This window comes from Salmo trutta, chromosome 14 (genome assembly GCF_901001165.1).
Source record: "Salmo trutta chromosome 14, fSalTru1.1, whole genome shotgun sequence".
In the NCBI taxonomy this organism is placed as follows: domain Eukaryota; kingdom Metazoa; phylum Chordata; class Actinopteri; order Salmoniformes; family Salmonidae; genus Salmo; species Salmo trutta.
Window position 1 is genome coordinate 29,500,175 of NC_042970.1, and position 27,610 is coordinate 29,527,784.

The window sequence follows — 27,610 nt, forward strand, 5'->3', positions numbered from 1 at the left end:
CGTTGCCTCTGATTGAGAGTCCTATATATGGGTAATTGTTTGGTTTGGTGTTGTGGGAGATTGTTTCTTGTTTTGCCTGTGTGAGCATGACAAGACTGTTTTGTTGTTCGTGCTTTCTTCGTTTTGTTGTTTTGGTGTTCTCTTTATTTAAAATAAATATCAAGATGAGCATTCACATTCCTGCTGCGTTTTGGTCCTCCATTCCTTACGACAACCGTGACACATGTAGGCCTCCCTATCGTTCAGCCTACAGTAAGAGCCAATGTGTTGTGTTCAATGTAGTCCTACATTCCATAAGCATTTGAAAAAAACATGCAGGGCTGGACATTAACCTGTTAATCTACTTGTCCTTCAGACAAATGATGCTACCCTCTGCCTATTGGCTACTCACCTTATTCAAGCCCGTCTCAAAATACAGCACTGTCTCTTTAAGACATAAAAAGCTTTAACTGACTTGATTTTCATAATGTCTAGAAATGTACATGTTTTGTGATCTTGTAGGAAGCAATCACTCCCCTATTGCTGACTACAAATGATCTATAACTGGGCTAATAACTCACTAACTAGCAAAGGATTTGGACAAATGTTCACACGTGGTTAAATGAAGCTCTGGCTTTGATCTCAAAACAAGCGCATCTACTCACTCTCACTCATGCTGTAACACAGTCCAGTTCAAAGTAAATGGCACAGATCCACATATGGCCATGGTCTATTTGCATATAGGCATACTGCAGCTCTGATTGGTTATGCTGCCCCAGTCTGTGTAGAGTACAGGTTGAGTAGTGTCAACACAATAGAATCCTACTCATATGTGTTCTGCCTACAACAAAATCCCTTGCATAGTTAGTTTTGCATACTAAGTCTTGCATAGTTCATTTTGTTTTGGTATGTTGCATTAAAAGTGGCTAATATTGCTTTGATTTGATCACAATTCCCACAGTAAAGGGAAGCGTTGATAGTGTTAACTAACGGGGAAACGGTGATAGTGTTAACTAACGGGGAAACGGTGATAGTGTTAACTAACAGGGAAGCGGTGATAGTGTTAACTAACAGGGAAGCGGTGATAGTGTTAACTAACGGGGAAGCGTTGATAGTGTTAACTAACGGGGAAGCGTTGATAATGTTAACTAACGGGGAAGCGTTGATAGTGTTAACTAACGGGGAAGCGGTGATAGTGTTAACTAACGGGGAAGCGGTGATAGTGTTAACTAACGGGTAAGCGTTGATAGTGTTAACTAACGGGGAAACGGTGATAGTGTTAACTAACGGGGAAACGGTGATAGTGTTAACTAACGGGGAAGCGGTGATAGTGTTAACTAACGGGGAAGCGGTGATAGTGTTAACTAACGGGGAAGCGTTGATAGTGTTAACTAACGGGGAAGCGTTGATAGTGTTAACTAACGGGGAAGCGTTGATAGTGTTAACTAACGGGGAAGCGTTGATAGTGTTAACTAACGGGGAAGCGTTGATAATGTTAACTAACGGGGAAGCGTTGATAGTGTTAACTAACGGGGAAGCGTTGATAATGTTAACTAACGGGGAAGCGTTGATAGTGTTAACTAACGGGGAAGCGTTGATAATGTTAACTAACGGAGAAGCGTTGATAGTGTTAACTAACGGGGAAACGTTGATAGTGTTAACTAACGGGGAAGCGTTGATAGTGTTAACTAACGGGGAAGCGTTGATAATGTTAACTAACGGGGAAGCGTTGATAGTGTTAACTAACGGGGAAGCGGTGATAGTGTTAACTAACGGGGAAGTGTTGATAATGTTAACTAACGGAGAAGCGTTGATAGTGTTAACTAACGGGGAAGCGTTGATAATGTTAACTAACGGAGAAGCGTTGATAGTGTTAACTAACGGGGAAACGTTGATAGTGTTAACTAACGGGGAAGCGTTGATAGTGTTAACTAACGGGGAAGCGTTGATAGTGTTAACTAACGGGGAAGCGTTGATAATGTTAACTAACGGGGAAGCGTTGATAATGTTAACTAACGGGGAAGCGTTGATAATGTTAACTAACGGGGAAGCGGTGATAGTGTTAACTAACGGGGAAGCGTTGATAATGTTAACTAACGGGGAAAACTCTAGAAAGTTGAGTGAAGTTCAATCTTGTGCTTCTCTGCGCGACATTTCTTCGGTGTGGCAGTCTGAGGGGAGCTGTGCGCCCACGCAGCTTAGAGGGAACATTGGTCCTGTCCCTCTGTCTGTCTCTCCTCTCTCTCTGTTACCTCCAGATTTGGACAGGAGCATGGAGCCCCTCATCGAGATGCCAAAGGTTAAACCAGAGGGGTTGCTAGGAGACACAGAGAACGGCAACAACAACAACAGTCTCTCACAGCCGGACCTGACGACACCTAGCAAGAGCATTACCTGTGAGTTTCTCTCTCACACACACACACACACACACACACACACACACACACACACACACACACACACACACACACCTGTCTGCACATATGTACACACTCTCTCACGCACACACATACATACATACAAATACATAAATGGCTTTGAATGTTTGGGTTCCATTACTGAGCCCCGGTGTTGTGAGTCACACCGTCTGGACCCTGAATGAACACACACAGCCCTAAGAAGTAGGTCAGATACACACTCTCACACCTCTGAATTGAATTGTCAACAGAGGGATTTTTTTATTTAGCCAAGAACAAATTCTTATTTACAATGATGGCCTAGGAACGGTGGGTTAACTGTCTTGTTCAGGGGCAGAATGACATATTATTCTTTACCTTGTCAGCTCGGGGATTCGATATTTACCTTGTCAGCTCGGGGATTCGATCTAGCAACCTTTCAGTTACTAGTCCAACGTTCTAACCACTAGGCTACCTGCCTGTTAGTTGCTGGTCCAACGTTCTAACCACTAGGCTACCTGCCTGTTAGTTACTGGTCCAACGTTCTAACCACCAGGCTACCTGCCTGTTAGTTACTGGTCAAACGCTCTAACCACTAGGCTACATGCCTGTTAGTTACTGGTCCAACGCTCTAACCACGAGGCTACCTGCCTGTTAGTTACTGGTCCAACGTTCTAACCACTAGGCTACCTGCCTGTTAGTTACTGGTCCAACGCTCTAACCACTAGGCTACCTGCCTGTTAGTTACTGGTCCAACGTTCTAACCACTAGGCTACCTGCCTGTTAGTTACTGAATTGCTAAAGCACACGTGTCTACATGCAAAACGCCACATGCTGCGGCCAAATGAAACACCTCTCCTCCATTTGACTATTTCCTGTCTGTTTGGTGGTAACTGTGATTGCTGGGAGTTGCTATGACTACTATACCTAAGTGACTCTGACAGTATCGTTTTTGGCTGTGTCCGTCTCTCCCCCGTATTCTCTTGGGCATCTTTGTGAAGTATGAACCATGTTTATGTAGTAATATAGACCATTACCTGGGCTGACAGTTTATCATCAGACCTTTTGGATTAGGGGGGGTCACAGTTCAAGGCCTGGTCCTGGCTAGAAACACTGGTTTGTTTCATTGATGGGTCACAAGAAGTCCAAACGGTAAAGGTGGATCACAGAGCTGAACAAATGTCCTTCACTGACCCCTAAACACCATATGGTCCCTCAATACAGTGCTGCATTCACTTCCTGCTGGAAAAGCAGCCCTGGCATCAATAACATACAGATACTGTACACTAACATACTGATACACACATACATTCCTGTCTCCCCCTAAACCCCTAACCACACACACATCATCCCACTGTAGTCCGGCCAGGGGTCCTCTGCTCCAAGCAACGTGAGCCACTTCCTGATAGTTACTGAGTTACCGCAAAGTAACTCCAGGAGCTGTAATGATGGTGTGTTTAAGAGGCTGTGTCAGAGAGAGAGAGAGAAGAGAGAGAGAGAGAGAGAGAGAGAGAGAGAGAGAGAGAGAGAGAGAGAAAGAGGGAGAGGGAGAGAGAGAGAGGGGGGGGAGAGAGAGAGGGGGGGGAGAGAGAGAGAGAGAGAGAGAGAGAGAGAGAGAGAGAGAGAGAGAGAGAGAGAGAGAGAGAGAGAGAGAGAGAGAGAGAGAGAGAGAGAGAGAGAGAAAGAGGAGAGAGAGAGAGAGAGAGAGATATTGGGTAATACTAGGAGAGGGACTGGGTTTAGGGTTATGGGGGAATTGGGCCAGGTAATGTTGAAATACTTATGAACCAGGTTTCTGTGGGATTTTAGCGTGTGTGTGTGTGTGTGTGTGTGTGTGTGTGTGTGTGTGTGTGTGTGTGTGTTAGTCTGGGTCTGTATTCAACATTCTTCTCTTATTTTATGTCCCCTATAAAACCAGCTCCATACACTGTGCTGCAAGAGTTACTAAACTACGGACAAAATGTACAAGCCCCATCTCACACCTTCCTCCATCCCCCTGTACCTCCTTACCCTCTATACCTCCCTCTATCCATCTCACACCTTCCTCCATCCCCCTGTACCTCCTTACCCTCTATATCTCCCTCTATCCATCTCACACCTTCCTCCATCCCCCTGTACCTCCTTACCCTCTATACCTCCCTCTATCCATCTCACACCTTCCTCCATCCCCCTATACCTCCTTACCCCCTATACCTCCCTCTATCCATCTCACACCTTCCTCCATCCCCCTATACCTCTCTCCTTCCATCCCCTATACCTCCCTTCTTCCATCCCCTATACCTCCCTCCTCCCATCCGTCTATACCTCCCTCCTCCCATCCCCATATACCTCCCTCCTTCCATCCCCCAATACCTCCCTCCTCCCATCCCCCTATTCCTCCCTCCTCCCATCCCCCTATTCCTCCCTTCTTCCATCCCCCTATTCCTCCCTCCTCCCATCCCCCTAATTCTCCCTCCTCCCATACCTCCCTCCTTCCATCCCCTATACCTCCCTCCTTCCATCCCCTATACCTCCCTCCTTCCATCCCCCTATACCTCCCTCCTCCCATCCCCTATACCCCCCTCCTTCCATCCCCCTATACCTCCCTCCTTCCATCCCTCCTTCCATCCCCCTATACCCCTCCTTCCATCCCCCTATACCTTTTTCCTTTCATCCCCTATATCTCCCTCCTTCCATCCCCTTATACCTCCCTACTTCCATCCCCCTATACCTCCCTCCTTCCATCCCCCTATACCTCCCTCCTTCCATCCCCTATACCTCCTTCCTTCCATCCCCCTATACCTCCCTCCTTCCATCCCCTATACCTCCCTCCGTCCATCCCCTATACCTTCCTCATTCCATCCCCTATACCTCCCTTCTTCCATCCCCTATACCTCCTTCCTTCCATCACCCTATACCTCCCTCCTTCCATCCCCTATACCTCCCTCCTTCCATCCCCCTATACCTCCCTCCTTCCATCCCCCTATACCTCCCTCCTTCCATCCCCCTATACCTTTTCCTTTCATCCCCTATATCTCCCTCCTTCCATCCCCCTATACCTCCCTCCTTCCATCCCCCTATACCTCCCTCCTTCCATCCCCTATACCTCCCTCCGTCCATCCCCTATACCTCCCTCATTCCATCCCCTATACCTCCCTTCTTCCATCCCCTATACCTCCTTCCTTCCATCACCCTATACCTCCCTCCTTCCATCCCCCTATACCTCCCTCCTTCCATCCCCCTATACCTCCCTCCTTCCATCCCCCTATACCTCCCTCCTTCCATCCCCTATATCTCCCTCCTTCCATCCCCCTATACCTCCCTACTTCCATCCCCCTATACCTCCCTCCTTCCATCCCCTATACCTCCCTCCTTCCATCCCCCTATACCTCCCTCCTTCCATCCCCTATACCTCCCTCCTTCCATCCCCTATACCTCCCTCATTCCATCCCCTATACCCTCCCTTCTTCCATCCCCTATACCTCCTTCCTTCCATCACCCTATACCTCCCTCATTCCATCCCCTTTACCTCCCTTCTTCCATCCCCTATACCTCCCTTATTCCATCCCCTATACCTCCCTTCTTCCATCCCCTACACCTCCCTTCTTCCATCCCCTATACCTCCCTTATTACATCCCCTATACCTCCCTACTTCCATCCCCCTATACCTCCGTCCTTCCATCCCCCTATACCTCCCTCCTTCCATCCCCTATACCTCCCTCCTTCCATCCCCCTATACCTCCCTCCTTCCATCCCCTATACCTCCCTCCGTCCATTCCCTAATACTCCCTCATTCCATCCCCTATACCTCCCTTCTTCCATCCCCTATACCTCCTTCCTTCCATCACCCTATACTTCCCTCCTTCCATCCCCCTATACCTCCCTCCTTCCATCCCCCTATACCTCCCTCCTTCCATCCCCCTATACCTCCCTCCTTCCATCCCCTATATCTCCCTCCTTCCATCCCCCTATACCTCCCTACTTCCATCCCCCTATACCTCCCTCCTTCCATCCCCTATACTTCCCTCCTTCCATCCCCCTATACCTCCCTCCTTCCATCCCCTATACCTCCCTCCGTCCATCCCCTATACCTCCCTCATTCCATCCCCTATACCTCCCTTCTTCCATCCCCTATACCTCCTTCCTTCCATCACCCTATACCTCCCTCCTTCCATCCCCCTATACCTCCCTCCTTCCATCCCCCTATACCTCCCTCCTTCCATCCCCCTATACCTCCCTCCTTCCATCCCCTATATCTCCCTCCTTCCATCCCCCTATACCTCCCTACTTCCATCCCCCTATACCTCCCTCCTTCCATCCCCCTATACCTCCCTCCTTCCATTCCCTATACCTCCCTCCTTCCATCCCCCTATACCTCCCTCCTTCCATCCCCTATACCTCCCTCCTTCCATCCCCTATACCTCCCTCATTCCATCCCCAGACCTCCCTTCTTCCATCCCCTATACCTCCTTCCTTCCATCACCCTATACCTCCCTCATTCCATCCCCTTTACCTCCCTTCTTCCATCCCCTATACCTCCCTTATTCCATCCCCTATACCTCCCTTCTTCCATCCCCTATACCTCCCTTCTTCCATTACCTATACCTCCCTTCTTCCATCCCCTATACCTCCCTTCTTCCATCCCCTATACCTCCCTTATTCCATCCCCTATACCTCCCTTCTTCCATCCCCCTATACCTCCCTTCTTCCATCCCCTATACCTCCTTCCTTCCATCCCCCTATACCTCCCTCCTTCCATCCCCTATACCTCCCTTCTTCCATCCCCTATACCTCCCTCCTTCCATCCCCTATACCTCCCTTCTTCCATCCCCTATACCTCCCTTATTCCATCCCCTATACCTCCCTCCTTCCATCCCCTATACCTCCCTTCTTCCATCCCCTATACCTCCCTTCTTCCATCCCCTATACCTCCCTTCTTCCATCCCCTATACCTCCCTTCTTCCATCCCCTATACCTCCCTTCTTCCATTCCCTATACCTCCCTTCTTCCATCCCCTATACCTCCCTTCTTCCATCCCCCTATACCTCCCTTCTTCCATCCCCTATACCTCCCTTTTTCCATCCCCCTATACCTCCCTTATTCCATCCCCTATACCTCCTTCCTTCCATACCCTATACCTCCCTTCTTCCATCCCCTATACCTCCCTTATTCCATCCCCCTATACCTCCCTTATTCCATCCCCTATACCTCCTTCCTTCCATCCCCTATACCTCCCTTATTCCATCCCCCTATACCTCCCTCCTTCCATCCCCTATACCTCCTTCCTTCCATCCCCTATACCTCCCTTCTTCCATCCCCTATATCTCCCTTCTTCCATCCCCTATACCTCCCTCCTTCCATCCCCTATACTTCCCTCCTTCCATCCCCCTATACCTCCCTCCTTCCATCCCCTATACCTCCCTCCGTCCATCCCCTATACCTCCCTCATTCCATCCCCTATATCTCCCTTCTTCCATCCCCTATACCTCCCTTATTCCTTCCATCACCCTATACCTCCCTCCTTCCATCCCCCTAAACCTCCCTCCTTCCATCCCCCTATACCTCCCTCCTTCCATCCCCCTATACCTCCCTCCTTCCATCCCCTATATCTCCCTCCTTCCATCCCCCTATACCTCCCTCCTTCCATCCCCCTATACCTCCCTCCTTCCATCCCCTATACCTCCCTCCTTCCATCCCCCTATACCTCCCTCCTTCCATCCCCTATACCTCCCTCCTTCCATCCCCTATACCTCCCTCATTCCATCCCCTATACCTCCCTTCTTCCATCCCCTATACCTCCTTCCTTCCATCACCCTATACCTCCCTCATTCCATCCCCTTTACCTCCCTTCTTCCATCCCCTATACCTCCCTTATTCCATCCCCTATACCTCCCTTCTTCCATCCCCTATACCTCCCTTCTTCCATTCCCTATACCTCCCTTCTTCCATCCCCTATACCTCCCTTCTTCCATCCCCTATTCCTCCCTTATTCCATCCCCTATACCTCCCTTCTTCCATCCCCCTATACCTCCCTTCTTCCATCCCCTATACCTCCTTCCTTCCATCCCCCTATACCTCCCTCCTTCCATCCCCTATACCTCCCTTCTTCCATCCCCTATACCTCCCTCCTTCCATCCCCTATACCTCCCTTCTTCCATCCCCTATACCTCCCTTATTCCATCCCCTATACCTCCCTCCTTCCATCCCCTATACCTCCCTTCTTCCATCCCCTATACCTCCCTTCTTCCATCCCCTATACCTCCCTTCTGCCATCCCCTATACCTCCCTTCTTCCATCCCCTATACCTCCCTTCTTCCATTCCCTATACCTCCCTTCTTCCATCCCCTATACCTCCCTTCTTCCATCCCCTATACCTCCTTCCTTCCATCACCCTATACCTCCCTTCTTCCATCCCCCTATACCTCCCTTCTTCCATCCCCTATACCTCCCTTATTCCATCCCCCTATACCTCCCTTATTCCATCCCCTATACCTCCTTCCTTCCATCCCCTATACCTCCCTTATTCCATCCCCCTATACCTCCCTTATTCCATCCCCTATACCTCCTTCCTTCCATCCCCTATACCTCCCTTCTTCCATCCCCTATACCTCCCTTCTTCCATCCCCTATACCTCCCTTATTCCATCCCCTATTCCTCCTTCCTTCCATCCCCTATACCTCCTTCCTTCCATCCCCCTATACCTCCCTCCATCCATCCCCTAAACCTCCCTTCTTCCATCCCCTATACCTCCCTCCATCCATCCTCTACACCTCCTTTCAAACCCTAGACCCACTCTGGTGTACATATCTAGGATCAGCTTTCCCTTCCCCAAGCCTAACCTTAACCATTAGGGGAAGAAATCAAAACAGACCTTAGATCAGCATCTACAAGCAATGTCATCTCTGTTACGCCTGCTTTTCTCTGCTGATGCAGGTGGCTGGTGAGTCAGTTTGGGGGCTCGTATTGTGTGTGTGTGTGGAAGTCGTAAATGGAACACTATTGTATCATCAGCAACACTGTGACTAACTTTCTAGATCCTCTTACCTGCTACAACCACAGCCATGAAGAGAGATTATATCCCCCGTATGCACCAGCTGTCAGAGCAGCTCACAGATCCCTGCACCTGTACATAGCCCATCTGTAAACAGCCCATCTACCTACCTCATCCCCTACTGTATTTATTTATCTTTCTCCTTTGCACCCCAGTATCTCTACTTGTACATTCATCTTCTGCACATCTACCATTCCAGTGTTTAATTGCTATATTGTAATTACTTCGCCACCATGGCCTATTTATTGCATTAACTTACCTCATTTGCACTAACTGTATATAGACTTTTTGTTTTCTTTTGTTCTACTGTATTATTGACTGTATGTTTGTTTTACTCCATGTGTAACTATGTGTTGTTGCATGTGTCAAACTGCTTGCTTTATCTTGGCCAGGTCGCAGTTGTAAATGAGAACTTGTTCTCAACTAGCCTACCTGGTTAAATAAAGGTGAAATAAAAATATATCAAATAAATATCAAATATGAACTAGTGGCTTTTGCTGCTACTAAATGACTAGATGTCTGTGTGTGTGTGTGTGTGTGTGTGTGTGTGTGTGTGTGTGTGTGTGTGTGTGTGTGTGTGTGTGTGTGTGTGTGTGTGTGTGTGTGTGTGTGTGCGGTGATGTCATCATGTACATGACGTGTGTGTGTGGAGGAAAACAGAAGCGAGATTGCATTCTGCAACTCAGATGCTCTGTCTCACAGTGATGACATCATGGCTGTAGCATGTGTCTGGCGCAGGGCCTCTGACAAGCTGTCAGAGACTAATGTGCAGAGAGCCATTAACGGGTTTGTGTTAATGTGGCGCGTGTGTGTGTGCATGAGTGTGTACACGGGTTTGTGTGTGCTGTGCCTGTGTGTGTGTGTATGCTGTGTGTGCACGAGTGTGTGCTGTGCCTGCGTGTGTATATGCTGTTCTCTTTAGTAGTTGAGTGGTGTGTTTCTGTGTCTCTAGCACATTGATTCAGTAAAGCATCAGTCAAGCTGTCACAGTCCTATACACCCTGCCAGTAAGTAGCATGGGGGGTGAACAGCTGTCTGACTCATGACTGACCTCTCCTTTGGGGGTGCTCTTGTATGTTTTCAACTGTTTTCATCCAAACCTCAGGTCTGCTCCATCACCACCACCTCACTGTCAGACCCCTCACTGTCAGACCCCTCACTCACACTCCCTCTCTCACTCACACTCCCTCTCTCACTCACACTCCCTCTCTCACTCACACTCCCTCACTCCCTTTGTCTGGCGCCACAGTGGAACACAGAGAGTTAAGGACCCACAGGGATTCATCAGTCCTCATGACTCATTTGTACAACTTCAGTCAGAAAATGCTCCATACAGACAAGTTAATAACAGCTGAAATGGAGCAATATTTAGATAACGTTTTAGTTGTAAGGCATATCACACACACACAACAGTGCAGTGGAAAGGCTGAGTTGACAGCTTGGTGAGGTCAGTATGATGATGGGCTCATTAAAGGGGATGTGGACCAGGTTAGAGTGTCGCCGGTGTAAAATGTAACAGGATCGTGACACAGTGCCTTTAATTACACACCAGTCTGTGATGAATCTGTCCTCATCCTCCTCTTCCTCCTCCTTCACACGCACGCACACACTAGTCTGATTAATCTCTCCTTTTCTTCCTCTTTCTTCTCTCTCTCTCACACACACACACACACACACACACACACACACACACACACACACACAAACACAGTCTGGAAAGAGTGACACCTAACCCCAACTTTACTTCTGACCCATTCTTTCCCCTTCCCTCTCTCCTCCTTCCCTCTCTCCTCTGTCTTACCTTTCACCTTTTCCACCTTTCTTCTCTCCTCCCTTCCCTCTCTCCTCCTTCCCTCTCTCCTCTGTCTTACCTTCACATCACCTTTTGCCACCTTCTTCTCGTCCTCCTTCCCTCTCTCCTCCTTCCTCTCTCCTCGGTCTTACCTTTCACACCTTTTCCAACCTTTCTTCCACTCTCCTCTTCCCTCTCGCCTCCCTTCCCGCTCTCCTCTGTCTTACCTTCACCTTTTCCACCTTTCTTCTCTCCTCCTTCCCTCTCTCCTCCTTCCCTCTCTCCTCTGTCTTACCTTTCACCTTTCCACCTTTCTTCTCTCCTCCTTCCCTCTCTAGTCTGTCTTACCTTTCACCTTTTCCACCTTTCTTCTCTTCTCCTTCCCTATCTCCTCTGTCTTACCTTTCACCTTTTCCACCTTTCTTCTCTCCTCCTTCCCTCTCTCCTCCGTCTTACCTTTCACCTTTTCCACCTTTCTTTTCTCCTCCTTCCCTCTCTCCTCCTTCCCTCTCTCCTCTGTCCTTACCTTTCACCTTTTCCACTTTCTTCTCTCCTCCTTCCCTCTCTCTCCTCCTTCCCTCTCTCCTCTGTCTTACCTTTCACCTTTTCCACCTTTCTTCTCTCCTCCTTCCCTCTCTCCTCCTTCCCTCTCTCCTCTGTCTTACCTTTCACCTTTTCCACCTTTCTTCTCTCCTCCTTCCCTCTCTCCTCCTTCCCTCTCTCCTCTGTCTTACCTTTCACCTTTTCCACCTTTCTTCTCTCCTCCTTCCCTCTCTCCTCCTTCCCTCTCTCCTCCGTCTTACCTTTCACCTTTTCCACCTTTCTTCTCTCCTCCTTCCCTCTCTCCTCCTTCCCTCTCTCCTCCTTCCCTCTCTCCTCTGTCTTACCTTTCACCTTTCCACCTTTCTTCTCTCCTCCTTCCCTCTCTCCTCTGTCTTACCTTTCACCTTTTCCACCTTTCTTCTCTCCATCTCTCCTCCCTCCCTCTTTCCCTATTTTCACCCCATTCTCCCAGTTAAGTAGAGCGTTTATCCTCTCTCAGCCCCCATTGCCCACTCTGTATAGGGAAATAAGCTACACTTCCATTGGAATACCAGTCTTTAGAAATACCACACTCTGTTATTCTGAGATTAGATCCCCCATCCCTGTAGAGATTGTTATTAAAATGAGCTGAAGCAGCCAGGGGCTTATGAGGTCAGTGTTTTTGAGGGGTCACCCATTTTAACACCCCCCCCCCCCACCTCCCAGTCCTCATCAAGTCCCATTGGTGGTGAATGAGGTGACAGTGGAAGGACAAGGTGACAGTACTTACCATGTAAAGCACTTAGTTGTGATTAGCTGTGATCTGTAGTAACAGTTCTGGGTGTTTCTGTTCTATATGTAGGGAGGGAAAACAGGGGCCCAGCAGGTCCCTCACAGCTCTGACCGAGTTCAGCTGGCCTGGTCTGAGCCGATGAGCTGGCATAAACAGCACTCTGTTTACTGTCTACTGGTCAGACTGCTGAGTCACTGAGGGAGAGAGGGAGGAAAAGGGGGGGGGGAGAGGGAGGTAGGAGGAGGGAGGTTGGAAAGGTAGAGAGGTGCAGTGATCAGTAGTAATTATAGCCTCAAGTCTAGAGTGGTGGGAGGGGGTGACTGAAGGGGAAGTGGTGGGAGGAGAGGGATTTGGAGAGAGAGGGAGGGGGGAGGAGGTGAGGAGGAGGTTGGAAAGGTAGAGCGGTGCAGTGATCAGTAGGAGGGTAATGGGAGGTGAGTGAATGGAGGGATTTGGAGAGAGAGGGAGGAGGAGGAGGTGAGTGAATGGAGGGATTTGGGGAGAGAGGGGGGAGGAGGTGAGTGAATGGAGGGATTTGGGGAGAGAGGGGGGAGGAGGTGAGTGAATGGAGGGATTTGGGGAGAGAGGGAGGAGGAGGTGAGTGAATGGAGGGATTTGGGGAGAGAGGGAGGAGGAGGTGAGTGAATGGAGGGATTTGGGGAGAGAGGGGGGAGGAGGTGAGTGAATGGAGGGATTTGGAGAGAGAGGGAGGAGGAGGTGAGTGAATGGAGGGATTTGGGGAGAGAGGGGGGAGGAGGTGAGTGAATGGAGGGATTTGGAGAGAGAGGGAGGAGGAGGTGAGTGAATGGAGGGATTTGGGGAGAGAGGGGGGAGGAGGTGAGTGAATGGAGGGATTTGGGGAGAGAGGGGGGAGGAGGTGAGTGAATGGAGGGATTTGGAGAGAGAGGGAGGAGGAGGTGAGTGAATGGAGGGATTTGGGGAGAGAGGGAGGGGGGAGGTGAGTGAATGGAGGGATTTGGAGAGAGAGGGAGGAGGAGGTGAGTGAATGGAGGGGATTTGGGGGAAGAGGGGGAGGAGGTGAGTGAATGGAGGGATTTGGGGAGAGAGGGGGGGAGGAGGTGAGTGAATGGAGGGATTTGGGGAGAGGGGGGGAGGAGGTGAGTGAATGGAGGGATTTGGGGAGAGAGGGAGGTAGAGGTGAGCATTCAGCCGACTGTGATTCACCCTCTCTCAGGCCAGACATACCACACCCCCATCGCTGCAGGCAACAGGCTGGGCACTGGGCCTCTCTCTCCCTGTCTCTCCCTGTCTCTCCCTCTCTCCCTGTCTCTCCCTGTCTCTCCCTCTCTCTCCCTGTCTCTCCCTCTCTCTCCCTGTCTCTCCCTCTCTCTCCCTGTCTCTCCCTCTCTCTCCCTGTCTCTCCCTATATCTCCTCGCTCTCCCCTCTCTCTCCCTGTCTCACCCTGTCTCTCCCTCTCTCTCCCTGTCTCTCCCTCTCTCTCCCTGTCTCTCCCTGTCTCACCCTGTCTCTCCCTGTCTCTCCCGCTCTCTCCCTGTCTCTCCCTGTCTCTCCCTCTCTCTCCCTGTCTCTCCCTGTCTCACCCTGTCTCTCCCTCTCTCTCCCTGTCTCTCCCTCTCTCTCCCTGTCTCCCTCTCTCTCCCTCTCTCTCGCTGTCTCTCCCTGTCTCTCCCTGTCTCACCCTGTCTCTCCCTGTCTCTCCCTCTCGCTGTCTCTCTCTCCCTGTCTCTCTCTCCCTGTCTCTCTCTCCCTGTCTCTCCCTGTCTCTCCCTGTCTCTCCCTGTCTTTATGGGCATGGGAAACATGTTAACATTGCCAAAGCAAGTGAAATAGATAATAAACAAAAGTGAAATAAACATTCAAAATGAACTCTCTCTGTCTCTCGCTCTGTCTCTCGCTCTGTCTCTCTCACACACTGTTTTGTATATATTCTTGCATTCTCTGGCCCAGGCTACACTATTGACTCACCCTCCTTCCTGCTCTGTGTTTCTCCCCTCTTCTCCTTCAGTTTGTGGTGTGCCAGTTTCATCATGCTAAGCCCACAGTCGTTTGGCTTTTTATTTGTTGTTATTTTTAACTATGTGCTGTTGAATCATTGTGTTTGTGTGGCACGCCCTTACATCACTCCTGACCCAAAATAGACAAGACAGCCGAAGCTTAGGGCTGTATATCCTTTCACACACTGTCGACTGTTTCTCTATCTCACAAACACACACACTCTCTATCGCAGTCTGAGCTGTTTCTCTCTCTGTGTCTCTCTCTCTGTGTGTGTGTGTGTGTGTGTGTGTGTGTGTGTGTGTGTGTGTGTGTGTGTGTGTGTGTGTGTGTGTGTGTGTGTGTGTGTGTGTGTGTGTGTGTGTGTGTGTGTGTGTGTGTGTGTGTGTGTGTGCGTGCCAGCCTTGTTGTTTGTCCTTAGGCTTTGTATGGAGACAGTCATGACTCCTCTGAAACCTCGTCAGTCTGTCTGTCTGGCTGCTAGATGCCTAAGAGACCCGCCTGTTTACTGTCCACCGACACCCACACAGGGGAGGGGGGAATGAACCCTCATACTGACACCCACACAGGGGAGGGGGGGAATGAACCCTCATACTGACACCCACACAGGGGAGGGGGGGAATGAACCCTCATACTGATACCCACACAGGGGAGAGGGGGAATGAACCCTCATACTGACACCCACACAGGAGAGAGGGGGAATGAACTCTCATACTGCCACCCACACAGGGGAGAGAGGGAATGAACTCTCATACTGACACCCACACAGGGGAGGGGGGAATGAACCCTCATACTGACACCCACACAGGGGAGGGGGGGAATGAACCCTCATACTGACACCCACACAGGGGAGGGGGGGAATGAACTCTCATACTGACACCCACACAGGGAAGAGGGGGAATGAACCCTCATACTGACACCCACACAGGGGAGGGGGGAATGAACTCTCATACTGACACCCACACAGGGGAGGGGGGGAATGAACTCTCATACTGACACCCACACAGGGGAGGGGGGGAATGAACTCTCATACTGACACCCACACAGGGGAGGGGGGAATGAACTCTCATACTGACACCCACACAGGGGAGGGGGGAATGAACTCTCATACTGACACCCACACAGGGGAGAGGGGGAATGAACTCTCATACTGACACCCACACAGGGGAGGGGGGAATGAACTCTCATACTGACACCCACACAGGAGAGGGGGGAATGAACTGTCATACTGACACCCACACAGGGGAGAGGGGGAATTAACTCTCATACTGACACCCACACAGGGGAGAGGGGGAATGAACTCTCATACTGACACCCACACAGGGGAGGGGGGAATGAACTATCATACTGACACCCACACAGGGGAGGGGGGGAATGAACTCTCATACTGACACCCACACAGGGGAGAGGGGGAATGAACTCACATACTGACACCCACACAGGGGAGGGGGGAATGAACTCTCATTCTGACACCCACACAGGGGAGGGGGGGAATGAACTCTCATACTGACACCCACACAGGAGAGAGGGGGAATGAACTCTCATACTGACACCCACACAGGGGAGAGGGGGGAATGAACTCACATACTGACACCCACACAGGGGAGAGGGGGAATTAACTCTCATACTGACACCCACACAGGGGAGAGGGGGAATGAACTCTCATACTGACACCCACACAGGGGAGGGGGGAATGAACTCTCATACTGACACCCACAAAGGGGAGGGGGGAATGAACTCTCATACTGACACCCACACAGGGGAGAGGGGGAATGAACTCACATACTGACACCCACACAGGGGAGGGGGGAATGAACTCTCATTCCTGACACCCACACAGGGGAGGGGGGGAATGAACTCTCATACTGACACCCACACAGGGGAGAGGGGGAATGAACTCTCATACTGACACCCACACAGGGGAGAGGGGGGAATGAACTCTCATACTGACACCCACACAGGGGAGGGGGGGAATGAACTCTCATACTGAAACCCACACAGGGGAGAGGGGGGAATGAACTCTCATACTGACACCCACACAGGGTAGAGGGGGAATGAACTCTCATACTGACACCCACACAGGGAAGAGGGGGAATGAACCCTCATACTGACACCCACACAGGGGAGAGGGGGAATGAACTCTCATACTGCCACCCACACAGGGGAGGGGGGAATGAACTCTCATACTGCCACCCACACAGGGGAGGGGGGGAATGAACTCTCATACTGACATCCACACAGGGGAGAGGGGGAATGAACTCTCATACTGACACCCACACACCACCACCCCCACCGACACCCACACAGGGGAGGGGGGGAATGAACCCTCATACTGACACCCACACAGGGGAGAGGGGGGAATGAACTCTCATACTGACACCCACACAGGGGAGGGGGGAATGAACTCTCATACTGACACCCACACAGGGGAGAGGGGGAATTAACTCTCATACTGACACCCACACAGGGGAGAGGGAATGAACTCTCATACTGACACCCACACAGGGGAGGGGGGAATGAACTATCATACTGACACCCACACAGGGGAGGGGGGAATGAACTCTCATACTGACACCCACACAAGGGAGAGGGGGAATGAACTCACATACTGACACCCACACAGGGGAGGGGAGAATGAACTCTCATTCTGACACCCACACAGGGGAGGGGGGGGAATGAACTCTCATACTGACACCCACACAGGAGAGAGGGGGAATGAACTCTCATACTGACACCCACACAGGGGAGAGGGGGGAATGAACTCTCATACTGACACCCACACAGGGGAGGGGGGGAATGAACTCTCATACTGACCCACACAGGGTAGAGGGGGAATGAACTCTCATACTGACACCCACACAGGGAAGAGGGGGAATGAACCCTCATACTGACACCCACACAGGGGAGAGGGGGAATGAACTCTCATACTGCCACCCACACAGGGGAGGGGGGGAATGAACTCTCATACTGCCACCCACACAGGGGAGGGGGGGAATGAACTCTCATACTGACACCCACACAGGGGAGAGGGGGAATGAACTCTCATACTGACACACACACACAACCACCCCCACCGACACCCACACAGGGGAGGGGGGAATGAACCCTCATACTGACACCCACGCAGGGGAGAGGGGGGAATGAACTCTCATACTGACACCCACACAGGGGAGAGGGGGAATGAACTCTCATACTGACACCCACACAGGGGAGGGGGGTAATGAACTCTCATACTGACACCCACACAGGGGAGAGGCGGAATGAACTCTCATACTGACACCCACACAGGGGAGGGGGGGAATGAACTCTCATACTGACACCCACACACAAGCACCCCAACCGACACCCACACAGGGGAGGGGGGGAATGAACCCTCATACTGACACCCATGCAGGGGAGAGGGGGGAATGAACTCTCATACTGACACCCACACAGGGGAGGGGGGGAATGAACTCTCACACTGACACCCACAGAAAACCACCCCCACCGACACCCACACAGGGGAGGGGGGAATGAACTCTCATACTGACACCCACACAGGGGAGAGGGGGAATGAACTCTCATACTGACACCCACACAGGGGAGGGGGGGAATGAACCCTTATACTGACACCCACACAGGGGAGGGGGGGAATGAACCCTCATACTGACACCCACACAGGGGAGAGGGGGGAATAAACTCTCAAACTGACACCCACACACAACCATTCCCACCGACACCCACACAGGGGAGGGGGGGGAATGAACTCTCATACTGACACCCACATAGGGGAGGGGGGAATAAACTCTCATACTGACACCCACACAGGGGAGAAGGGGGAATGAACTCTCATACTGACACCCAACCAGGGGAGAGGGGGAATGAACTCTCATACTGACACCCACACAGGGGAGGGGGGGAATGAACTCTCATACTGACACCCACACAGGGGAGGGGGGAATGAACTCTCATACTGACACCCACACAGGGGAGAGGGGGGAATGAACTCTCATACTGACACCCACACAGGGGAGGGGGGAATTAACTCTCATACTGACACCCACACAGGGGAGGGGGGAATGAACTCTCATACTGACACCCACACACAACCACCCCCACCGACACCCACACAGGGGAGAGGGGAAAGGAACTCTCATGCTGACACCCACACAGGGGAGGGGGGGAATGAACTCTCATACTGACACCCACACAGGGGAGGGGGGAATGAACTCTCATACTGACACCCACACAGGGGAGAGAGGGGATTGAACTCTCATACTGACACCCACACAAGGGAGGGGGGGAATGAACTCTCATACTGACACCCACACAGGGGAGAGGGGGAATGAACTTACATACTGACACCCACACAGGGGAGAGGGGGAATGAACTCTCATACTGACACCCACACAGGGGAGAGGGGGAATGAACTCTCATACTGACACCCACACAGGGGAGGGGGGGGGAATGAACCCTCATACTGACACCCACAGTGGGGAGAGGTGGAATGAACTCTCATACTGACACCCACACAGGGGAGGGGGGGAATGAACTCTCATACTGACACCCACACACAACCACCCCCACCGACACCCACACAGGGGAGGGGGCGGAATGAACTCTCACACTGACAACCACACAGGGGAGGGGGGAATGAACTCTCATTCTGACACCCACACAGGGGAGGGGGGAATGAACCCTCATACTGACACCCACACAGGGGAGGGGGGAGTGAACTCTCATACTGACACCCACACAGGGGAGAGGGGAATGAACTCTCATACTCATACCCACACAGGGGAGGGGGGAATGAACTCTCATACTGACACCCACACAGGGGAGAGGGGAATGAACTCTCATACTGACACCCACACAGGGGAGGGGGGAATGAACCCTCATACTGACACCCACACAGGGGAGAGGGGAATGAACTCTCATACTGACACCCACACAGGGGAGAGGGGGAATGAACTCACATACTGACACCCACACAGGGGAGAGGGGGAATGAACCCTCATACTGACACCCACACAGGGGAGGGGGGAATGAACTCTCATACTGACACCCATACAGGGGAGGGGGGAATGAACTCTCATACTGACACCCACACAGGGGAGGGGGGGAATGAACTCTCATACTGACACCCACACAGGGGAGAGGGGGGGAATGAACTCTCATACTGACACCCACACAGGGGAGGGGGGAATGAACTCTCATACTGACACCCACACAGGGGAGAGGGGGGGAATGAACTCTCATACTGACACCCACACAGGGGAGGGGGGAATGAACTCTCATACTGACACCCACACAGGGGAGAAGGGAATGAACTCTCATACTGACACCCACACAGGGGAGAGGGGAATGAACTCTCATACTGACACCCACACAGGGGAGAGGGGGAATGAACTCTCATACTGACACCCACATAGGGGAGAGGGGGACTGAACCCGCATACTGACACCCACACAGGGGAGGGGGGAATGAACTCTCATACTGACACCCACACAGGGGAGGGGGGAATGAACTCTCATACTGACACCCACACAGGGGAGGGGGGATTGAACTCTCATACTGACACCCACACAGGGGAGAGGGGAATGAACTCTCATACTGACACTCACACAGGGGAGGGGGGAATGAACTCTCATACTGACACCCACACAGGGGAGAGGGGGAATGAACCCTCATACTGACACCCACACAGGGGAGAGGGGGAATGAACTCTCATACTGACACCCACACAGGAGAGGGGGGAATGAACTCTCATACTGACACCCACACAGGGGAGAGGGGGGAATGAACTCTCATACTGACACCCACACAGGGGGGAATGGACTCTCATACTAACACCCACACAGGGGAGGGGGGAATGATCTCTCATACTGACACCCACACGGGGAGGGGGGGAATGAACTCTCATACTGACACCCACACACAACCACCCCCACCGACACCCACACAGGGGAGAGGGGGAATGAACTCTCATACTGACACCCACACAGGAGAGAGGGGGGAATGAACTCTCATACTGACACCCACACAGGGGAGGGGGGAATGAACTCTCATACTGACACCCAATCAGGGGAGAGGGGGAAGGAACTCTCATACTGACACCCACACAGGGGAGAGAGGGAATGAACTCTCATACTGACACCCACACAGGGGAGGGGGGGAATGAACTCTCATACTGACAACCACACAGGGGAGGGGGGGAATGAACTCTCATACTGACACCCACACAGGGGAGGGGGGGAATGAACTCTCATACTGACACCCACACAGGGGAGAGGGGGAATGAACTCTCATACTGACACCCACACAGGGGAGGGGGGAATGAACTCTCATACTGACACCCACACAGGGGAGAGGGGAATGAACTCTCATACTGACACCCACACAGGGGAGGGGGGGAATGAACCCTCATACTGACACCCACACAGGGGAGAGGGGGAATGAACTCTCATACTGACACCCACACAGGGGAGAGGGGGAATGAACCCTCATACTGACACCCACACAGGGGAGAGGGGAAGGAACTCTCATACTGACACCCACACAGGGTAGACGGGGGATGAACTCTCATACCTCTCTAAATAATACCCAGACACCATTTGAACTCTCTCTCTGTCCAGTTAGAAGGAAGTTAGCCCTTGCTCCATTTCCAGTCATCCTTTTTTAAAGACACCAATGGCATTCAGTAAACAAACAATATTGTATTCCTGCTGATGTTGTCTTTACCAACCATAGGAATGTACTGTTAACCAGACATGGACTTCATTTCACTGTGCTACTTAGAGAATGACTACCAGAGATGTGGGGTAAAGGCATCGCTCTGTGTGGTTTCACTAAAATTAGGGTTGGTGGCTGCAATTATGTCTCTCTCTCTGTGTGTGTGTGTGTGTGTGTGTGTGTGTGTGTGTGTGTGTGTGTGTGTGTGTGTGTGTGTGTGTGTGTGTGTGTGTGTGTGTGTGTGTGTGTGTATGTGTGTGTGTGTGTGTGTGTTTGTGTGTGTGTGTGTGTGTGTGTGTGTGTGTGTGTGTGTGTGTGTGTGTGTGTGTGTGTGTGTGTGTGGTGTGTGTGTGTGTGCATGTTTTCTAGTGAAGTGAAAAGCTGAGACATGTTTTTTAGGGCAGATTCTCTCTCTCTGGGGTCCAGGGTTTGGATGGGTCTGACTGTTCCTCCATACCGATCATTTGGAGAACAATGGTGGCCACACATCCTGTCCCCTCCTCTACTCACCATCCCTCTCTCTCCTCCTCTAGACAGAACCAAACCGTTATGCTGTAATGTACTACACAGCATTGTACTGTATCTTTGAAAATGTGAGAATGGTTCAAGTGAAAGACCGGGGGAGAGCGAGGGGGGGAGACAAAGAACGAGGGGGAGAGACAAAGAGCGAGGGGGGGAGAGAGTGGGGGAGAGGGGGAGAGAGAAGGAGAGAGAGAGTGGGGGAGAGAGAAGGAGAGGGGAAGAGAGTGGGCGAGTGAGAAAGAGAGTGGGGGAGTGAGAAAGAGAGTGGGGAGAGGAGAGAGTGGGGGAGAGAGAAGGAGAGAGAAGGAGAGAGAAGGAGAGTGGGGGAGAGAGAAGGAGAGAGAAGGAGAGTGGGGGAGAGAGAAGGAGAGAGAAGGAGAGAGGGGGAGAGAGAAGGAGAGAGAGGGGGAGAGAGAAGGAGAGAGGGGGAGAGAGAAGGAGAGAGAAGGAGAGAGAAGGAGAGAGGGGGAGAGCGAAGGAGAGAGGGGGAGAGAGAAGGAGAGAGGGGGAGAGAGAAGGAGAGAGGGGGAGAGAGAAGGAGAGAGGAGAGAGAAGGAGAGAGGGGGAGAGCGAAGGAGAGAGGGGGAGAGAGAAGGAGAGAGGGGGAGAGAGGGGGAGAGAGAAGGAGAAGGGGAGAGAGAAGGAGAGAGAAGGAGAGAGGGGGAGAGAGAAGGAGAGAGGGGGAGAGAGAAGGAGAGAGGGGGAGAGAGAAGGAGAGAGAAGGAGAGAGAGTGGGGGAGAGAGAAGGAGAAGGGGAGAGAGAAGGAGGAAAAGGGAGACATAACAGCAGAGCAGCAGGTATTGACTTATGACATACTTCAGAAGACGCAATACACACACACACACACACACACACACACACACACACACACACACACACACACACACACACACACACACACACACACACACACACACACACACACACACACACACACACACACACACACTACCCCGTGGGTTGCCAGACATCTGGAATGGGGTTAGAAAACACTGAATGAAAGAATCTTTAATCACACTCGATTGGTTGTGTGACCCGGGCCATGGGCCAATCAAAACAGCCCTAGCAGGGTTATCTGTCTCTGAATGATTGTCTAATGGACGGTTTTACTGCCCGCTAGGCTTCACTGCATCTCAGCCCCCGGGTGTGTGTGTGTGTGTGTGTGTGTGTGTGTGTGTGTGTGTGTGTATGTGTGTGTGTGTGTGTGTGTGTGTGTGTGTGTGTGTGTGTGTGTGTGTGTGTGTGTGTGTGTGTGTGTGTGTTTCTCTCTGGACATCCTGCAGTGGTATTCTACCCTGTGAAGTCACACCTCTCTCCATCTGTGTGTTCAGGTCAAGAAAATATTTAGGGCCTCGAAAGGATGGTATTAAATATTATCATAATATATGATATATTTTTCAAGGTGTTTGTTTTGACAGAGGTGGTGTGCTTTCACACCTCAGGAAATGAGTACTGGTGGCACTGCTCAGAGTAAAATATACGAAGAGGTGCATGTTGGACAGCCAACATCAACCCTGGTCTGAGTTAAAGGAGGAACAGGAGAGGGTTTGTAGGCTGTAAACACACCAGGGCTGTGTGTGTGTGTGTGTGTGTGTGTGTGTGTGTGTGTGTGTGTGTGTGTGTGTGTGTGTGTGTGTGTGTGTGTGTGTGTGTGTGTGTGTGTGTGTGTGTGTGTGTGTGTGTGTGTGTGTGTGTGTGTGTGTGTGTGTGGCCTACATTTGAGACTATGAGGAGTGAGAACCAGGCCATTTCAGCCCCTCTGTCCACATAAATCAAAACCCTAAAACTAGCAACCATATATGCATCACAGTCATGAGTTACATACTGTATGAATGCAGGGGGCACCTAGCAATGTGCAGCTGCCAGTGGTAGACCATGAAGTACCAATTGTCCTTGGTAAATGATTTGAATAGATTCTTAATGTTCTGGGAATTTGACCTGGCCAAACTGAAGGCCTATTTCTTACGGGGATTAACTGTAATGATGATGTGTCCAAGACCCGTTTCTCCCACCAACTTGTTCCTGTTTATTCATGGCAGTGAGAGGGGAGGACAGGAGAGGAGGAGGGGACGTTAGAGGAGAGTGTCTGTGGGTTGTCGTGTAAGCGTCTAGAGTCATCATAATACACATGGCCCTTCCCAGGAGCCATTGGGGCCTGCTGTATCAATGACTACGTTTCCCATGTGTCCCGCGGTTACAACGAAAGCAACTATTGTAAATGTTTTTATTTGATTTCTTTGTTCCTGTCCTCAGGTCAGCCCCAGGCTCAATCCACCCACATCCACCCCACCCAACCCTCCCTAACACAGTCAACCAGCCAGCCACGAGACGGAGCCAAGCCCCACACACAACCCTGCCTAACACAGTCAACCAGCCAGCCACGAGACGGAGCCAAGCCCCACACACACGGCCCCAACTGCACGCACGCCCCTCACACCAACGGAGTGAGGAACGGAGGCCCCTGTGATCGGCCGGCCCCTGGCTCCCTCCCTAAGGCAGCCTCTTCCTCCTCCTCGTCGGGGATGAAGAACTCCAAGAAGCTCCAGTCCAACCCCTCCATCACCTCTCAGAGCAGCAAGAGGAGCAAGAGCTCCTCCAAGAGCAACAGCTCCCAGATACCTACAGAGGTACAGGATGGTGAGTTGCTACCTGATCTAGTCTTTCACTGTATCCTACACTTCCTCCCTCCTCCTGTGTCTCATCTCCTATTATTCTCCATCCCTTCTCCCGTCTCCCCCATCCTCTTGTCCAAACAGTATGCATTCTCAAGCAACTTACCAGGTCAAATAAAGATGAATAACTCCCGTCTCTCCCTCTCAGACTGTTGTGTTCACTGTATCCTGGCCTGTCTGTTCTGTGAGTTCCTGACTCTGTGTAACATCGTGTTGGACTGTGCCACCTGTGGTTCGTGTGCGGGGGACGACTCGGCGTGCTTCTGCTGCTGCTGCGCCTCGGAGGAGTGTGGCGACTGTGAACTGCCGTGTGACATGGACTGTGGGATCATCGACGCGTGCTGCGAGTCTGCAGACTGCCTGGAGATCTGTATGGAGTGCTGCGGCCTCTGTTTCTCCTCCTGAGCCTCCCAAACTGCAGTGGGTGATATCTCTCTGTCTCACACAGCCCAGGCTCAGTAGTGAGGGTAATGGAGGGGCAGGACCATTGGCCAATATTGAGGACATATTGAGAGTTGCCATTGGTCCATGTAAGGACATATCATTGGCTTTGACCAAGATCAAGTGCTGGCATTGGTCAATGTTGTGGACAATCCATTGGAATTGACCAATCAAAGGACATGGACTACTCTTTGGCTTGTCCTGCTCACCTCTCTTCTGTGTTGCCTGTCAGTTTGCTAAGGAGAATTATGGATATCTCCCTTGTTACCACCCATTGCTATGCAGATGTGTATACTGCATGATAGCTGTGATCCAGCGATGGTTCTGAACGGCTTCTCTCTCTGGACTGTTCCTTTGGACCCTCAGTGATCTGTCTCAGTGAGCTGTCTCTTCTTACAGCAGAACCCCCTGTCTCCAGAGGCTCAGCAGCACAATGAATGGATCTCTCCATGCATGAAAATGACCTCGCAGGCAAATGAGGAAATGGCTCCATTTAACAGGATTTCAGTGTTTCTGTAGATAAGACAGCAGAGTAATAGGAAAATGGTCGCTCAGATCAGAGCAGAACCCTAGTTTGTCCTTGGCAAGGTTAAAGTCTTCCAGTTTTAGTGCTAACCGTTTTTCTCAGCGTGCACAGTTCGTGTGGAGGGTGTGTCTACTGTAGATGACTAGGACTGGGAGTAGGGGGCTTGGCTACAAACCAATGGAAATATGTCAACACTAACCACGTTTTCATCCACAGTTTATGCGAGTGAAGTCATACCGTATAAACAAAAATCAGGACAGCTGTGAAAAAATACAAAAATACAAAAAATGCCGACATTTTTGTGCCGGTAAAATGTATTATGCGAGAAATGGTCAAGTGATGATTGACGCTTGACTGCCATTTGACAAGTACAAATATTCTCACTCTTATCCATAATAACCGTATCATGTAGACGAGCCTATCTGCTCAGTATCTGAGAGCTGATGGCTAGAGCGCATCTGCCAAGACCAGAGTTGGCAAATTTGCTATTTAACACAGCAGTTTTTGTGACTAAACTATTGGTAGAGTTGCAAATGCGATGGAAACACTTTAGATTTACTTTAGATGTTAGATTTAGATTTTTATTTGGTACATGAAAGCTGGAGAGGAAAAGTACATTTTGTGTCACTGCTTTATCAGGCACTGATTTTTATGCGCATATTTTCTTTATGCGAATTCTACAATATTTGCATGAACATCTGTCTCAAATTGGATGGAAACCTAGCTACTGCTACAAATATTTTGTTCCGTAGCCAGCATTAGCACACCTGATTCAGCTAATCGAGATTTTATGGTTAGTTGATGAGTTGAGTAGTGCTGGGCTGGAACGAAAGTCTGCAGTGTTTGTAGGGGCGTTATTGACAGACCAAACAATCGACACATCCTCCATCTGACTCAAACATGTGAAAGGAGAGCTCGTCTTTCATCTTTCTGTAATTGTCCAAATGTCTGGCTGTAAACTGATTACAGACGGTTACTAACAGATAGACTGGAAGAGATCATTCAAACTCTCAATGCTTTTACCTGATCTCCTCATTCTCTTGTACTGTATAGTATGTGAACGGAAGGCCTCTGCTTTACTCCAGGCCTGGATTGTCTCTCCTTGCAACAAAAATTCTATTAATCCATCTTATTTTGTGTAGATTTTAGTTTAGATATTTGCATTTCTCTTCCAATGTGAATTCACATTTCTATGTTATCAGTTCCAACCTCTCTCCCTGCAAAGCAGTCGTTCTTCAAAATGTCATTTCATTCCCAGATTTAGAATATCTGCGGATATTATGCTAAGTATGATCCATATGCTAGCATTTTGAATGGTAAGTATATTAGTTTTATCATAATAGAATAGATCCTGCACACTCCAACACATACCATTTTCTGCCCAGCAACTCATGAGATATAATGTATTTTTCTACTAAGATTATGTTTGTATATTTTATACCCAGTGGGTTCTGATTGGCCTCAGCAAAAACTGTGTTGGTCCTCTTATGACTTTGGGGTCTATTCAATCTGAAACTCTGAAGCGTTACAGATTCTGTGCTATGCATTTTAAGGTAATTTCCGATTGGGCCAACATTTGCAGCGTTTACCGTGAATGTAGTCAATCATGCTGTAGAGCTGAACTTCCGCGATGCAGATTGAATAGGGCCCTTTGTCTCTCAGAAATACCAAAGCAAATCAAAGAGTTTGCTGTTGCTGAATCTTTACATCCTATATTCTGTGGAAGGTTTTAAACTTGGTTGTAGGCTATGGCTAATCAAACTAGCCAATTGCTTGATTCCAAAGACTACAGACTTTACAGATAGATAATCTGTATTGTATTACTGGGTGTAACTAGTAATGAAAGACATGCCTTATTGGGAATACTAGGAATCTCTGATGAAAGAGCTAACTGTACATCTACATGGAGATTAAGGTAAGATTGAAAATATGCATTAAAGTTTTATTCCGGATTACAAATAATGTGGAGAGAGGTGTCATATTGTACATCCAAGTCATTGTTGAGTAAAGCCCTGGAAATATGCCTACTCTTAACAATAGTGTTTTTAATTGAAAATAAAACTGGAAATCAGAAGTGGGAATTTGAGAGATACAGTTGAAGTCGGAAGTTTACATACACTTAGGTTGGAGTCATTAAAACTTGTTTTTCAACCACCCCACAAATTTCTTGTAAACAAACTATAGTTTTGGCAAGTCCGTTAGGACATCTACTTTGTGCATGACACAAGTAATTTTTCCAACAATTGGTTA

General features: G+C 50.3%; 1 protein-coding gene across 3 annotated transcripts in view; it reads left to right on the forward strand.

Annotated features, from left to right (window-relative positions):
* Window positions 1–27,381, forward strand: part of LOC115207747 (myoD family inhibitor) — a 60,848-nt gene extending 33,467 nt beyond the window's left edge. For 2 of the 3 annotated variants that reach the window (XM_029775199.1, XM_029775200.1), the window contains exons 3-5: window positions 2,238–2,375; window positions 23,975–24,358; window positions 24,542–27,381. In XM_029775199.1, coding sequence (XP_029631059.1) covers window positions 2,238–2,375; window positions 23,975–24,358; window positions 24,542–24,798 — 779 coding nt within the window. In that variant the 3' untranslated portion in view covers window positions 24,799–27,381. Of the gene's footprint in view, window positions 1–1,388; window positions 2,376–23,974; window positions 24,359–24,541 lie in introns of those variants that run through there. The other variant, XM_029775198.1, reaches the window with a different exon arrangement.
* The last annotated feature ends 229 nt before the right edge of the window (window positions 27,382–27,610 follow it).